This window comes from Rhinolophus sinicus, chromosome 9 (assembly GCF_057876585.1).
Source record: "Rhinolophus sinicus isolate RSI-liver-muscle chromosome 9, RSI-T2T, whole genome shotgun sequence".
Taxonomy (NCBI): Eukaryota; Metazoa; Chordata; class Mammalia; order Chiroptera; family Rhinolophidae; genus Rhinolophus; species Rhinolophus sinicus.
This window is the reverse complement of record NC_142509.1, coordinates 14,428,755-14,443,975: the sequence shown is the minus strand read 5'-3', so window position 1 is coordinate 14,443,975 and position 15,221 is coordinate 14,428,755. Positions and strand designations below refer to the sequence as shown.

The window sequence follows — 15,221 nt, the reverse complement described above, 5'->3', positions numbered from 1 at the left end:
CCCACACAGCCAGTCTTGCTGATTTCTGTGTCCTGAATCTGACTATACCTCTCCCTGTTTTCACACCTTCTGATTCTGCTGCCACGTTCCTCTTCCTTTTCCCGAGTAGGTTTTCTAGGTCCATATGTCTGGGAGTACCCCCAAAAACCCCAATGTGATAACTTTCTGGAAATAATCTATAGCATTTTTTTGATGGCAGTTCCTCTTTCTATTCCCAACATTGAGGTCACCCCTGCCAGGGTGAGTCAACCCTGCTGATAAACTTGTTGACAAGGATAAAGGATTGCCGCATGGAAGTGGGTGGGTTTTCATAAGAATTGGATGATGCAAGCCCAAAGAGCCTGCCTTTGCCTCTATTATTTGGTCAGCGAGTCCCTGGCCTTGAGTTTATTATCTAGGCAAGAAGACAAACAAACTTGCATGGAGCAGCCAGAAGATCAAGTACAAAACTAAACCAGCAGGGGCACGTGATATGCGTGCGGTGGGGGTACAGAAGCCCTGAGGGGCTCGGGTTCAAGGTGTGACCGGCATCATAGGTCCCTGTTCATAGACTCTTGAGGCCAGGAAGGGACTTCAGAAGCTCACTACAGGTAGGGAGCCATCAGAGGCTTTTCTGGGAAGGGTAACATCTGCCACTACTCCAGCACAGCCGGGACACAGGCATGACACACCCCTGTCAAGCTCAGCAGGCATGAACACAAACACGTAAGGCACACTTTCCAGCACCAAGGATATGTATCACGTAGCCAACGGGGCTGGCATGTGTTAGTCAAGGTGGGGCTAGTGGATACTGGGTCTTTCTCAGGAAACGCTAGAGGCAGGATGTTGGGCTCTGCTGTGTGATAAGAGGGAAGAAAAGGCAGAGGACAGGGTGGCTCTTATTGTGCGTGCCCTGGGCTGAAAACCAGGAGACCGTGATTCAGAGCCGAGCTCCATCCATTCATTCGTCAAATGTTTATTGAACACGTACTGTAGGCGAGGCACTACCCCAATACTGGTGAGTGGTGAACAAACAGTCAGACGTCTCTCTTCCTGGAGCTGCCATTCACACATAACACTGGATAAGACCCAAAGGGTCCTGAGCCTGCTGCTTTGTAACGGGGCCTGGGGGTGAGGATCCACGACTCAACCCGTGTAAGCGTCAGGCGTGATAATGAAGCCTTATCATAAACGATGAACTTGCTGATTGGCTTGCGCCAGACAGCAGCCTAGGAATTGGGAACACAGAGGTGACTAAAGCAAAGCCCTTACCCTCCGGCTAGTGGTTCAGACAGGCAAACACCGGAGTGAAAACTGACAACTCCTGAGAGCAGGTACCTTGACAGCAGGTACACGGGAGAGTCTGGTGTAAAAGGTTACTCTAGGAAACACACTGTGTGCTTCGGATCCCGACAGTACCAGGCACACTGTCCAACCCAGGCCATCTCCGGCAGGGCGGTCTAAGGGGAATAAGGCAGTGAGGCTGAGGGCGGCGGGGCGGGGTCAGAGGGGGAGGGCGGCAGTGGGGTGGGCACCTGCTGCCCCCACTGGGTGGAGACGATAGCAGCTGAACCAGCTGGCTTGGAAGGGAACTCTGGCTTGTCTTGAAAAATACACCTGGGAAGGCCTGAAGACGAGACCCTTTCTGAACTGTTGTGAAGATCAATGCCAAGTGGAGGAGTGGAGGGGACGCAAACCCAGAGTCCCCTCCTTGCAGAGTGACAGGACCCAATCCCGGGAGCATCCTCTTCTTGGGCGATCATGTTCTGTCAGCGGGGGTCTCATCTCTCTTCACACAGAATTGTATGCTTGGAAAAGACTAACATGCGACACATCCTGAACCGGAAGGAAGATGGCCGGAGCCTCCCAGGGGATGGGCCTCCATCTCCCGGGACCTGTGCCCTGGGAAGGCATTTCCTGCCCTTCCAGATTTGACTTCCTAGCCTGATCTGTCCTATCTCGCCTCCTTCCTCACAGGTTTACTCAGCCATCTCTCGGATTTCCACCAACAGTCTTGCATGCACTGGCATGACAGGTGATGGTGGGAACAGGTAGTAAGTACCCTCCAGACGCATGGCTCAGGGGAAGGGGAGGGCCCAGGGTGAGACAGTAGGTAAGGGCTGTTCCAGAGGGAGGCGGCTTTGCCCCTCTCATGCTGGGAGGAAGGGGATGGTGCTGGCGCACCGGGATTGACAGCTTTCAGAGGGGCCAGGCTCAGTTGTGCCCCAGTGCCTGCAACAGCAGTAACCAAGACCCAGGGAGGGAGCAGCCCTGCAAGCTGGAAACTGCTCTGGACAAGAGCTCAGGAGTTCAGCCTCCTGCCCCCAGAAACCCCAGGTGTGGCCAGTACCCCTGCCCATAAAGAGTATTTGTTTTTACTCTATCAAACAGCGGCTCCAATGTATTGTGAGTCATGGAATGGATCCTGCAGACTCTCCCTCTGTTGTATAACTACTTGGCCTTTGTCACAACCTGGAAGTTCCTTCGCTGCAAACGCCATCTGACCTGAATCCTGGGAATCTTGAAGAGCTACAGGTAAGAACTGGCCAAGCCAAGAGGCCAGTCGCCTTGTTACGCCTCCGCTGAACTTGCAGAGGGCCCGTAGCAGGTCTCCTCTCTTTCTGACCACACATTCCACTTCCCGGTCATTTCTGGGGAGTCTCTGTTCCCAGAGGCTGTAGGGGTCCAAGAGCAGCTCCCCCCGACCATCAACCTTCCACCTTCGGCATTGTGGGCCTGGACCAGGTGGCAGCAACTGCTTTCACTTGCAGATAAAGGAACTTGACTCTGAATCCAGGTCTCCTGGTTCTCAGTCCAGGGGATGCCGAGTAAGAGCCACTAGCCTCTGCCTGATGCTTCCCCCTATCACTTAGCAGAACCTAATATCCTGTCTCTCCTGAGAGAGCTTCCCTAGCAAAATCCAGCATGCCCGAGCCCCACCTTGACCAACTAGCACATGCTGGCCTCTCTCGGGCTGTGTGATACATCTGTCCTCTGGCTGGAAAGCGTGCCTTGTGTGTTTAATCGCGTGCCTTCGATGGGCGTGCCTTGGTCTGCTGGAGCGGTGGTAGATGTCACCCTTCCCAGATAAACCCTGGACCACTCTACAACTGGCTGTCAGTCCCCAATGCTTGGCCCTGTTTCTTATTGGCTTGGTTGGAGAAGGAAGGGAACAACTGCTATTGTTCCTTGGCTCCTCTCAGTTTGCCCAAATTTGTCTTATAGAGCAAAATTGCTGAGTGTTCTATATTTGTCAACATTCCTTCATGAAACTGAGAAAAATAACGTTTCGAAATGAGTTGGACATTTAAGCTCCACTTTGCATGTCCTTGTGGAATACAGAACTCCAAATTGAGAAACAAATCAAGAAACAATTACATAGAAAGTAATTGAAAATATTTCTCCTCGTGATACTTCTATATCCAAAACATTGTAATGTATCTATTTTATTTCTAAATAGGTTGATGTAGGTCTGCTAAGTCTTCCTTCTCAGAAAGGACTAAATGTTTATACCAAACATGTCCACATAATGTTAAAATGTCCTTTCTTTTATAAGAAGATGGTCATAATTAATGGTAGCTGTTTTTTAGATATCCTTACTTAGCAAAATAAATGTTGGCAACCCTATGTTTGTTCTGTTATTATTATTATTGAAATTACATTGGATTTGAAACCTATATAAACTTGAAGCTACCGAGTTTTAACCACTGTTAAAAAATAAGCATGGACTGAATCTGTTTAAAGTGTTTCAATTCAATAAACAGAATTTGGATATCTACCTTACTTTTCAATTTATTTTTTTAGCAAGAATTGGGGACTAGAGCTCACATGGAGCTTACAATTTCGTGAGGAACATCTGCGTTAATTAGTTACAAAGTAATTACAGGAGTGGTGAGTGCCTTGAAAAAAGCAGAGGGGGCTATGGGAGCTTATGCCAAGAGAAGCCTAACTTCTAGGCTAAAACTGGATAGCCAAATACCTAGCACAGTAAAAGCCCAGCAATTAGGGAAACCTGTCTCAGCATGGCTGGGACCCAGAATTTAGCTTCTAACATGGGGCACACAGACATTTAGCACACTGGCCAGTTTTTCCTTCAAGACCGTGAAAGTCAAGGCTAATGTGGGGGCTAAATACACACACACACACACACACACACACACACACACACACACACACCTCCTCCCTTCTAAGTTCTTCTAGCTGACTAATAATCAAATTAACAGAGACATATTAACAGGAGAAAATCCAATTTTAATCCATGCACACGGGAATTCATATAAGCATGAACATTCCAAAGACAGTGAGGCAACATTGAGTATATGTGACATTCTGGACAAAAGAGAAAAGGAGGGGGTGGAGGGTCTTAGATTTCAGAAGTGAGAATGGGCGATTTACAGGTAGCTGAGGAAGAGGGGACACACAGGGCAGGCAAATTCTGGCTGGGCAACTCAGAAACAATGCGACACACAGGGCAGCTAACAGGCCCCTGCCTGAAGCCCTCCTATTTAACATACTTAATTCAAATTAGGCTACGGCAGCATGGTAATACTTCCTGCCTGAAGCAGGATTTTCTGTCTGAATCTCTTGGGCAAGAAAGGGGGGAGGATCAAAGGTTCTTTCTGAGTCTCTTGTTTCTTAATTACCAGCTTTAAATCAATATCCCAAAAGACAAAACTTTGGTCCTCTTCACTCACAAGAAATTTCTTAACGTTCTGTTTCCCCTCTGAGAGGCAGTGTGGTCTGATGGTTCTGGCATAGAACCTGCACCATAACCAAGTATGAACTTGGGCAAGTTACATAACTGCTCCTAAACTAGGAGTGGTAACCATGCATACCCTGACGGTTTTTGTGAGAATTAAATAAGGATTTTGTGCCAAGTGCGGGTCGAGACAGTACAGAAAATGTACAGTAATCACACAGTAAATGTTAGCTGCTATTTTCCTACTGTGAAAAGGGCCAAAAAGGATGTCACCAGAGATATTTGGGCTAGATATTAAAAAGAACTGGAAGGCTGCATAATCCTAGATTACTCAGTGGAGTCATGGCAACCAAGAGACTTCAAGGCAAAAAAAAAAAAAAAAAAAAAAGTCATAAACTCTCTGTGGTTGATTGATCATGGCCCTAAACAGAGCCAAGGGCTGTGTGCAATTTCTCAGGATCTCTCCCAGCCTAAAGGTTCCTGCAATGCGTTTTAGCCTCAGCCAACGGGCAGGTTTCTAAGACTACAACAGTGATGTCCCTGCTATTGAGAACCCTGGGAACAGCTCAACTCCATGGTCCAACCATATAAATCTGATAAAAATAGGAGCTGAAATACCATCCCGGAGTTACTATTTTTAAAAGCGTCTGAGATGTTGGATTGGATTTATTTCTTCCTCAAACGGCATCTTGCTATTCCCTCCTCCCGGTGGGCAGGATGCTAACGTGGCACATGTGAGGGACAGGAGCCAAAGCCTGCAAGGCACACTTGTCAAGTGGCTCCAAGCCTCCTACCTTCACCCACTGCCTGCCCGGGAGGAGCCTTCGGGACAGGTCTTTCTAGCTCTAGATGCACCTGCCCCTCCTGTGCGCTTGGCTCCAGTCTCCTCCCTCTGCTTTCCCCAAGCCTGAGAATGTCCTCTGCCTCCCCCACGGGAGAGACAGACTCAGAGAGGTGAATGGAGGCAACATGGCTTGAACTGTACAGGACTGGGACCTACACAGCTGTTCCTCAGGTTGTCTTGACCTGCACTTGGCACAGCTAACCTCGGAGAGGAACAATCCCCAGGAACAAAAGCCCTGCTTGCCCCATCACATTGCCTCTTGCTGAGCAGCTCCCATTGTGCAAGTGAGCCCAAAGGGGTGCAATGGAGCTGGGTGGGGCTCCAGATGGCTCCAGAACCCAGTGCGTGGATTGAAAAAGACCAGAATTCCTTCCTCCTGCCCCACAGATGAGTATATATGACATTAGTTAGCTGCTGGGCATCTAACTAAGCATATGGCTGTGCTGTTAAGAAACTGGAGGGGACAGATCATGAGTAAACACATTGTGGCCTAAGGGGAGGAGCCAGAATTACAGTTAGCTTCTGGGCACCCAGTAACCAGACTTGGGATAAACTGAGTGTGTGTGTGGGGGGGAGGGGAGAGCAGAGTGGAGGGGGGAGGGCAGTTGTGAGAGGGGCGGGGGAGATCTAAATACAGCTATCTGTTAGGGGAGGGATTCACTGGAGTAATAACAGCTCACACTTTTAGAGCACATTATACTTTCAGAGCTAATTCATATCCATTGCCTAATTTAATACCAACAGTAGCCCTTCGAATAAGCACAGTTATTTCCTCTTTTTTTTTTTTTTCTAATAAGACAACTAAAGCTATTTAGTGACAGGTAGAGTTGGAAATCAGGTATTCAGGAGCAAAAGTTGGCCCTTCAGTTCTATTGTCTGGCAGAGTGAAGTTTATGTGGTTCATAGCAAGAACTGCCAACATTTTAGATCTAGTTCATCAAAGAGTTAGCAGAGTTTAGAAGCTGGGCTGATTTCTCAGTTCAGCTATGCCAGACTCACCTAGTTGCTTTGGGCCAGTTTTCCCACCTGTAAAGCAGGAAGGATCTTCCCTCTGCTTCTGGACTTGTCAAGGGCTGGGACTTGAGTCCTGTAGTCTTTGTACCTAGCTTAGTTCCAGACCCCACCAGCAATAAATGTTTGAATGAATGCTCGACAAAGCCAGAGGTACCACTGAAACATAATTAAGTTAGACATTAGTGAAGTGCAGAAAATACCATGCAGAGTACGACTTAGGATGGAACAGTCCTCTGTGGAAGAACTCAAAGGCCCACCGCCCCAGTTTGCTCACCTGGAGTAGAGCTTCCTGAGTGATGTGTTCTTAACAGACAAGCCCTCCGAGTTTCACCTGAAGTGAGTCTTGAGCTGGTACTTCTCTGAACTGTACAGGACTTTGCACTTACTGTTACCCTTTGCACTTACTGTTACTCACTCGTTACACTTAGTCACATCCTGCCCTGCTTCTTCTTGAATGGGAGTCTATGGCAGCCCTTCTGTCCGCTGCTAAATGGTAAGCTTTTCGGAGGCAGGACTGAGTCTTACACATTCCTCTGGATCCCTCGGCACCAGGTTGTTCACACCAGGGGCTCAGTAACCACTGTTCACCTATGAAAGTGTGTGGGGTGGGGGGTGGGGGACTGTGGATTGCCCAGAGGGTGACTCCTGGGCTGTGGTCTTTCAGCCTGAGTAGTTCCCAGGATTGATAGGGGGATGTCTGGGCCTAAGGAGCTTGGGTCAGGGGCCTGATGGAGTTTCCCCTGGAGACAGGATGCCTGGTGCCTTCCGCAAGGAACAGAAACTGAGAAACTTTCTCTAGGCCAACATAGGGCGTGCAAAAGGGATACAGAAGGAGCAGTTTGGGGGGCAGGTCCAGAATAGGGCATCGGAAGGGCCTAGGTCTTGGTGCAGAGCACCTACCTGGCCGCTGTGCAATAGGAGGTGGGTTCCCTGAACAAGGCCCCCTCTTCCAGCCTCACTTTCCTGAGTGAGGGAGGGACACGGCTCACCGCGTGGGAGAGCGGAGAACCCTTTGTTGGGGCTCATTGTTTCCGGGAGGGTGTGCGGAGGCTGCGCGGACACATCGCATCCTGGCGCGGTTTGCAGGCAGCTTCCCAGCTCTCCTATCGCCCCCTCTGCCCCGTCCCGGGTCTCGGCGCCCCCATCTCCGCCCGCGGCCGCGGCCCCGCCCGTGCGACCCGCAAGCCGTTCCTCCTCCTTCTCCCGCCGTTCCTGCCCCGCCCGCCGGCTACCCATCTGCGCCGGGTGGTGTGCGCACGCGTGTCCGGCGCATCCCGCCCCGCCCGGCCCGGCGCGGCCCCCGCCTCCCCGCAGGCGGACTGGCCCGCTCGCAGCCCGGCCCCGCGCCCGGGACGGGGACCAGCCGAGTGCAGCGCCCGCCCGTGCGCCCGCCGCGCGCCTAGCGGATCTCGGAGTCGCGCGGAGCCGCCCGCCCGGGTGAGTACGCGCCTCCGGGCCCGCGGAGAAGGGGGAAGCCTAGGGCCGGGTGCTGGTCTCCAATCCCGCGCAGTCCGGTGGGGGTCGGACCGGCACGTGGGCGCTGCTGGGTCCCGGCCGGGAGGGCGGCCGCAGGCTGGGATCCCTTCTCTGGACCAGATATTCGCGGGAAGCCGTTTCTCTCGCTCCCTCGGAGGGAGCAAACGGGACGGTCCTCTTATCCGGAAAGTTTCCAGCCCTCACCCAGCGCCCAGGCTGAAGAGGTGCCTCACCCTCAGCATCCTCTGAGCCCCGGTTTCTCTCACAACTGCCCCATCGAGCCCAGGACGTCCGTGGGCAAGCTTTGCTGGAGGTGACGACGGGCTGCGCTGGGTCCGTGTGTGGGGGCAGGAGTTGCAAGGTCGCTCAGCAGAGTTCAAAGGTGGAGGTTGCTAGCTGCAGTCTGGCTGTGCCCAGGACACCAGGTCCACGTTGTAGGGGTCTTTGGTTCTAGGCCACTGTGCTCAGAGCTCCCTGGGTGGTGGGCAGTGGGTTGGGGTGATGGTGGGGTACTGATGGGGGCAAAATCCCTGGTGTCAGCTGTCTGCTCTGGGTCCCTCCCCTGGAGCCCCTGCTGGCAGAGCCAGCTGGGAGCTGCCAACATGTCTGCCAGGACTAGTACTGCCCCTCCATCCTCAGTCTTGGGGGAGGCTCTTCTGGGCCATTGGAGGCCTGATCTGCTGCTGCTGCTGCTTCCTCTGTTTCAGAGTTCCAAAGGCCTGGCCCTGGGGGCTCCTTCCTGAAGGCTGGGGTGTAGGCATTGTTGGGGTTCTCAGTGTGCATGTCTGAACTCATGGCCACCCACAGGCTGGCACCCCCACAGCCGACTCAGGGAAGCCTGTGCTTTCCACCGCTGGAGGGAGGCACCAGTGTGGACGCCAAGTTCAAGCCAACTTATTCTTTGCAGAGCCTTGGGAATGAGCCTAGTATGAACTAGGTTGTCACAAGAGGCACACACCAGCGCTCCTCTCTCCTGAGCTGTAATTGGCTACCTGCCTCCTCCAGGCACTGGCCCTGGCATGTGCCAGGGAAGTTTTCAATGAATTGGTATGCGTTAAGTGCTTTGAAAAGTGCCTGCACAGAGGAAGAGATCTGTAAGTGTTTGTTAGTAATGTTTCTCCTACACACTCTCTCCAAACCTGCCCCATAATTCGAGAGAGGGTACCTGGGAGGTGCCAGCCGTTTGGGGCCTATAAATTAACTTCTGGGGCTTTTTCTCTTTGCTGGGAATACCTCCTGCCTAAGCTGAGGTGGTGCAGGCCCCTCTGACCTGTTCTCCGCTCTGCTGCTGCCTCCACTCCCAGTGTTCTTCGTGTCCCGTCCCTTGGCCTCAACGTGCTGGGTGGGAGATCTTAGATTATCCGATGGGCCCTGGGTCCATCCAGCAGTTGAGGAGAGCCACAGTTGGGGCCAGCTCCCCAGAGTCCACATTGACAGGGGTTAGGAGGGGAGTGTAAATGAAAGGAGAAGTTAGGAGAGGAAAGTGAGAGTTGCCTGCTTGGATTGTGGGCTGAGAGGCCTGAGTAGCTGGGGAGTGGGTTGCTGCTCAGGACAAACAGGGCACCCTTCCTGGGAGTGGAGGCCCAGGGCCAGGAAGCCTTCAGGGCTGCCTTCCCTTCCTTTCCTCACCCCTTCCCGACCCAAAGCAGTGACTCCCTCCCCACTCCTCAGAAACAATCCCTTGGCCCCTCCACCCTCCCAGCCCTTTTAGACTCTTAGGATCCAGTTTTCTGGGTAGAACTGAGAATCTGCTCCTTTCTGGAATTGTAACAAATTCTGGAAATGTCCCCCCCACCCCCAGTAGGAGCGGAGAGGCCAGACCCCCTTTCTGTGCTCCAGCTTAACCTGTGGTCATTCTGGAGTTAACCCACACAGGCCTGGCATCAACCCTGCATTGGGTGCCCACCCAGCCCCTATCTGGCACAAACTCTGGGTCTCTCCTCTGAGACGCTGCCCCAGTGGAGCTGTGAATTCTACCTCTCAGAGTGGCTCTGAGGTGTGCAATCTCCGTCCAGGGGAAGGGTCACCCCCTCAGAATAATACAAAAAAACAGTTCCAGCCCACCGGTGATGGGGAGCTCCAGCCTCCTGAAAGGGACCTTCCAGATCAGTGTCCCAGAATCTGAGGGCCAGGTCTACAGAATGTTAGTCAGGCTGCCACCAGAGCCCAGCCGAACTTCCAGGCCCTCAGAGATGGATGCAGGGTGCTGGAGAGCAGGGATGTCAGGGGGTGAAGGGTGGGGCCCCCAGAAAAACAGAACCCGCTCAGCCGCCCTATGGTTAGACCTTTCCCTGCAGTGCTAGTTGGCTCTCAGGGACCGCCTTCCTTCCCAAGACTCAGGGCCTTGGCCTGAAGTTTTTTCAGTTGCCTTGAGGAAATGACTAGCGTAGGCAGGTTTTGGTGGCTGTCGTCGTTAGTTCCCCTCTCTCCTCTGTCACCCCCCTTACCAGAGGGGCTTAGCACTTCTGCAGGAGTGTTCTGTATGACCCCCCAATAGGGCTGCCGGCTGCCGCTGGCCTCAGAATCACTCCTGACCCCTACCACATTCTGTGTGTGTGTATGTGTGTGTGTGTGTGGCACCCTTTATCCTGTAGATGGAGGAAGTAGTCAAATGTAGGTACAAGTGAAAGCAGCAGTGTGTGATGCCTGGGCCTCAGCCACATGTCCTGGGGCTTCAGATTGGTTCCCTGGGGTTGGTTGCCTTTCAGGTTGAGGAGAGACATCAGTGTCCAGAGCTGGAGGTTTTCTTTTAGTCTCAGCCCCTTGCCTGGGACCAGGAGACCTACAGCCAGGTCACTGCGTCTGTGCCCACCCACCCCCTCAAAGCTGCCCTGCAGAAAGAGGATGTGGGTGCTCTAGAATCTGAAGCCCTGGCTTCTGCCCCTGGCGCAGCGGGGAGGAGGGTGCTGCTGCTGGGCCGAGGAGACGTGCGGGCTGGAGAAGCTCTCAGTGTCCCCTGAGGCCTTGAGTGTGAGGGAGGCCTGGCTGCAGAGGCCCAGAATCAACGGTAGTTGTCAGATAGTCCCTTCTTCCTTCCTGCAGCTTCACTCCAAAGACCACGTGGGCCAGAGGCTCCTCAATCTGCTTTCCTGTGGGTGGGGAGGGTTGGGAGGATGGTGATGGCTAGAGAGAGGACTGGGGCCAGTTTGCAGAGTGCTGGGCCAGCACACTATTGTTTCTGCCTTGGGTCCAAACACTCCTCCAGGATGTGGGTCCCAAGAGCTGCAGCATTGGTGCCTTGTGCCCATGAGCTGCCTGCCTGGGGTCTTCTGCCCCTGCAGCGTCTGTCAACACCTGTCCTTGGAACTTAGCAAATGACAAAAGTAGTTACCATTTGTCAATCAAGCACTGGCCCAATAAACTTCAAAAAAAAACAAAGGGTGTGCAGTACACTTACTTGCATCACTTCGGGTAAGCCTCACACAGCTCTTCCCATTAAGCCCGTGTGTAAATGAAGAAATGGCGGCTCCGGAAGATGAAAGTACTTGGCCAAGGTCACACAGCTCGTAAGCAGCTGAACTGGGACTCATTTCCAGGCTTGTTTCCAAATCCTGCACTTTTCAGCCTAGTTCTCCACTGCTCCCTGTGCTCAGCTCACCTGTCCTGTGATCCATGAGGAGGCTCACAGGTGTGAAGGGGTTTGTTCAAAGCCAGTGTTTCGGTGACAAAAGGGACCAAGACCCTCTTGATTTCCAGTCTGGACCTCTGTGTGCTGCCCTGAATCCCACATCCTGGCCTGCCCATCCGGGTACCCCATCCCCTGAGTCCAGCCCTCTCAGCTGGGCAGGGCAGGGTTCTCCTTCCTCCTCCCCCCATCCCGGCCGTTGCTGGCCCCTCCCCGTCCCCACCTCTCCCCTTTCCTGATGGTAATTGCTTCCATGTGGCCCGCCCAGGCTCCTTTGCCTTTGGAAAGGAGGCAGCCTGCAAGGTCTCATCTGGCAACCAGGGGACCCTTGGGTAAGGGGAGGGGCCCTGTGGGGTCTGAACACGGGAACCTGCTGAGGTGGCCTCTCCCGGTGCCTGGTATCCCCAGATTCTTGCCAGGTGGGAACACCTTTGTGCCTTGCCACGCTGCTCAGAGCCGGAGTGGCTCCTCCAAGACCTGCTTCTCAGTCCAGTGGTGAGCTTCCCTTCTGCCCTTAAAGGTCGTGCAGATCAGGAGGAAGGAGTCCTGGCTGGAAGGGACAGCAGGAGAGCAGTGGGGCCAGAGGGGTGCGCTGGGGACTGGCTGCTCCAGGGTCATGGGAGGGAAGTGAAACAGGGCATTCTCTATGGCAGAGGCTGAGGGATCCAGGAGCTTGGACAGGTGAAAATGGAGCCAAATTTTTCCTTCGTCCCAAGCAGTTGACTCAGAAACAGCAGAACTAGAGATGAAGCGTCCTATTTTGTCTTGATATAAAATAAAACGTGCACATTCTAACAGTGCATTTAATGCTCTGTCGCCTCTGCCGGCTGGGGAGGAACAGCAGCAGGGTCCTCAGTGCGTCCGTCTGGAGATTCCAGGAGCTTCTGCCTGAGGAGGGGCTAGCACCCTGCCACTGAAGACGTTCAAGTGTTGCCCCGTGAGTGACAGGGACGGTCCATGGGCAGTGCAAGGACCGAGGGGCACGTTCATGGTGTGGGATGGCCGTGGAAGCTTTTAAGGCGTTTTACTCGCTGCGATTTAAGGGTCTTAGTGTGAGCTCCAGAAACCTGTCTGTCATGTTCGCTGCTATATTCCTTATGCCCGGAATGGTGTCTAGCCAGTACTAAGCGCTCAATAAATATTTGTTTAATGAATGAATGGAAGATGGAACTCAGGTTTCTGACTATGTCTTCACTCTAGTCCTGCTTTGCTTCGCATTCCTTGGGGCAAAGGGATAAGAGCTTGCCTTTCAGACAGGTGAGCTGTTTGCCAGAAAAGGGCCCCCCCTACTTCAGACACAGGGGAGGCAGACAGGAGCTCCAGGTGGGGATGGGCAGGAGTCTGCCCCATGAGGGCATGTCCTCCATTGTAGCCCGAGGTCAGCTGGTCACATTGCTGCCCCTGTCACCCCTCTTCAGTCCAACCTTCCGGTCCTTGCACAGACTGGTCCTAACTCCACACGTCCCCCACATCAGTCCTCTCCTTCTTATTGGAGCCAAGAAAGGCACCCTGGGGGTAGAACCCTCTCTTAGGAAGGGCTTGGGAGGAGGGGTTCACCCCTATTCTTTTTTTTTTTTTTAACTTTTCAAAAAAATTTAAAGTGTGTTTTTCCAGGACCCATCAGCTCAAAGTCAAGTAATTGTTTCAGTCTAGTTGTGGAGGGCGCAGCTCACAGTGGCTCATGTGGGGATCGAACCAGCAACCTTGTTGTTAAGAGCACCGCGTCCTAATCAGCTGAGCTAACTGGCCGGCTTTCACCCCTATTCTTGCTTCAACCCAAACAAATCCACTTTTATTCCTTCGACATATTGGGTTTTCACATGAAATTTCATTTGAAAGCGGGACAGAGGGTTTCTTGGCTTTAACTGTTTGTATTTGAAAGCCCCCATCTGGTTCCAGTGAGACTGTTCTTATTTTCCCAGTAGCATACGCACGAGTTCTTACCTCCTTGCCTCTGCTCCCAGCCTCTGTTCTCTGAAGCCTCCCTGATGACCCAGCACACTGTCCCTTCCTCCTGCACTCTCCACTTCCCTCAGGTCCCACTCCTGTGACATGAGGGGACCCTGTGCCCCGGCTGAGCCCAGATGCACTGCAGAGGGGTGGTAACCCAACCACCAGCCACAAACAGATGTGGGGTGGGGCAGTGCTGTGGGTGGCAGGGGCCAGGAGTGTCTTCCTGTAGATAGCGTGTTTCCCCTTCCTGGTGTCTTCACACTTCTGAACGAGAGAGCGTTTACATAGCACTCAGTGCCCCACAAATGCCGGCTGGTGTATTTTATGTGCTTGTGGGTAGGGCAGAGAATGGAGAGTGTCTACCCTCTGGCCCAGGAGAGAGGGGCAGGTGGCCATGTAGGAGCCACTCCTGAGGACATCCCTTGTGTCCTCTCCGTCTATTCCCAGTGGTGTGACCGCAGCACATCTGTTAATTGGGCTATTAGTATCTGCCCCATCTCACAAGATTCTGATGCACAAATGCGATAAACATTCGCAAGCTCCCAGCGGCCTCAGCCTAGGGAGGTATCACTGCCTCACGGTGGTATCCCCAGCACCTGTCACCCTGCTGGCACCCAGTCGCCACTCAATCACTAGTTCTTTCTGCAAACGGAGGAGCTGAGACTCAGAAAAGTAACTTGCTGTTCAAGGTCACAGAGTGTTTCCCCCACCAGGAGGGACCCTGGTCTCTCTGTCCCTGCATCCCAACCCCCGTGTCCAGCTCATTCCTGCCTCCAAGGCCCTGGTGTCACTCAGCCTCTCAGTTCTCCAGGCCCCAGAGATCCAGGATTGTTGAGACTGAAGCCCCTGGGGCGTAGCCCACGTTGACCGGGGATCCGTGGGCTGGGACGACTGCTATTCTGCGGCTCCTCCATATGTGTGTGGGGCTGAGAGGGGGAGCCCAGGGCCGATAGGAGGGTGCGTTCATAAAGTGGGGGCCTGTCCCCCCAGGCTGTGTGGGCTCTTCTCTCCACACTTACTTCCGTCCTTCCCCTCTTGTCCCCTCTTTGGTCCTTTTGTCTTTTTCTAATTCTCTTCTGCTGTCCTTCTCTTTTCCTCCTTTAGATTCAGTCAGCCGTCTTCCTTCCTGTCTGCCTCCTTCTTTCCCCTTGTCCCTCCCCCCTGCTCCCAGCCCTCAGCATCCCCGTTGTCCTGACAGTGGCAGCGGGACTTGGGGGGTCGCCCTGCAGGTCTGTGAGGTTCAGGGCGCCTTCTGTTGTGGGCAGCTCCAGTATTTTCGAGCAAAATGGCTCTTCCAGCAGTTGAGTTTGGTGAAGGGGCACTGCCTGCCCAAAGTATGGAGCACTTTGATCGGCAGCTGAGCACCCTGGGCCCTCACCCACCTCCTGGCACATCTTTCTGGACAGGAAGGCGGGAGCTTCTCCTGGAGCCTGAGGGTCTCCAAACAATAGCTGGCCAGTGGGGCTTTGCTGGCCTCTGACCTCTGCCCTCCTCTCTCCAGAACTCCAGCCCTTTCCCCAGAGGGACCTGCTGGGATGGAGGAGGCTGGCGAGAGCAGGGAGGAGGTTTCTGCTCAGCCGCTTTCCAGGTGAGCAGACGCAGTGTCGAGCTTGGGCTGATGCGTGTCTGTG

General features: G+C 53.4%; 2 protein-coding genes and 1 long non-coding RNA gene across 25 annotated transcripts in view; 2 read left to right on the top strand and 1 right to left on the bottom strand.

The window, feature by feature from the left end:
• Positions 1-3,762, top strand: part of DCPS (decapping enzyme, scavenger) — a 41,193-nt gene extending 37,431 nt beyond the window's left edge. For 2 of the 4 annotated variants that reach the window (XM_088800840.1, XM_019710479.3), the window contains exons 6-7: positions 1,957-2,014; positions 2,371-3,762. In XM_088800840.1, the coding sequence (XP_088656966.1) occupies positions 1,957-2,014; positions 2,371-2,483 (171 nt within the window). In that variant the 3' untranslated portion in view covers positions 2,484-3,762. Of the gene's footprint in view, positions 1-1,956; positions 2,034-2,370 lie in introns of all 4 variants that reach the window. The other 2 variants (XM_088800842.1, XM_088800841.1) reach the window with 2 other exon arrangements.
• A 447-nt stretch (positions 3,763-4,209) lies between these two features.
• On the bottom strand, positions 4,210-7,665 carry LOC141569150 (uncharacterized). The gene is made up of 2 exons (XR_012492573.2): positions 6,811-7,665; positions 4,210-6,692 (listed from the first exon to the last, which is right to left on the bottom strand). It is a non-coding gene; the product is annotated as an uncharacterized LOC141569150 (long non-coding RNA).
• Positions 7,666-7,755: 90 nt separating this feature from the next.
• The window catches only part of ST3GAL4 (ST3 beta-galactoside alpha-2,3-sialyltransferase 4), a 36,719-nt gene continuing 29,253 nt past the window's right edge, over positions 7,756-15,221 (top strand). For 3 of the 20 annotated variants that reach the window (XM_074321212.2, XM_074321214.2, XM_074321209.2), the window contains exons 1-2: positions 7,834-7,973; positions 8,920-9,106. The gene's annotated coding sequence lies outside the window, so the exon portion shown is untranslated. Of the gene's footprint in view, positions 7,974-8,016; positions 8,326-8,919; positions 9,107-15,091; positions 15,179-15,221 lie in introns of those variants that run through there. The other 17 variants (XM_074321192.2, XM_074321195.2, XM_074321193.2 and 14 more) reach the window with 17 other exon arrangements.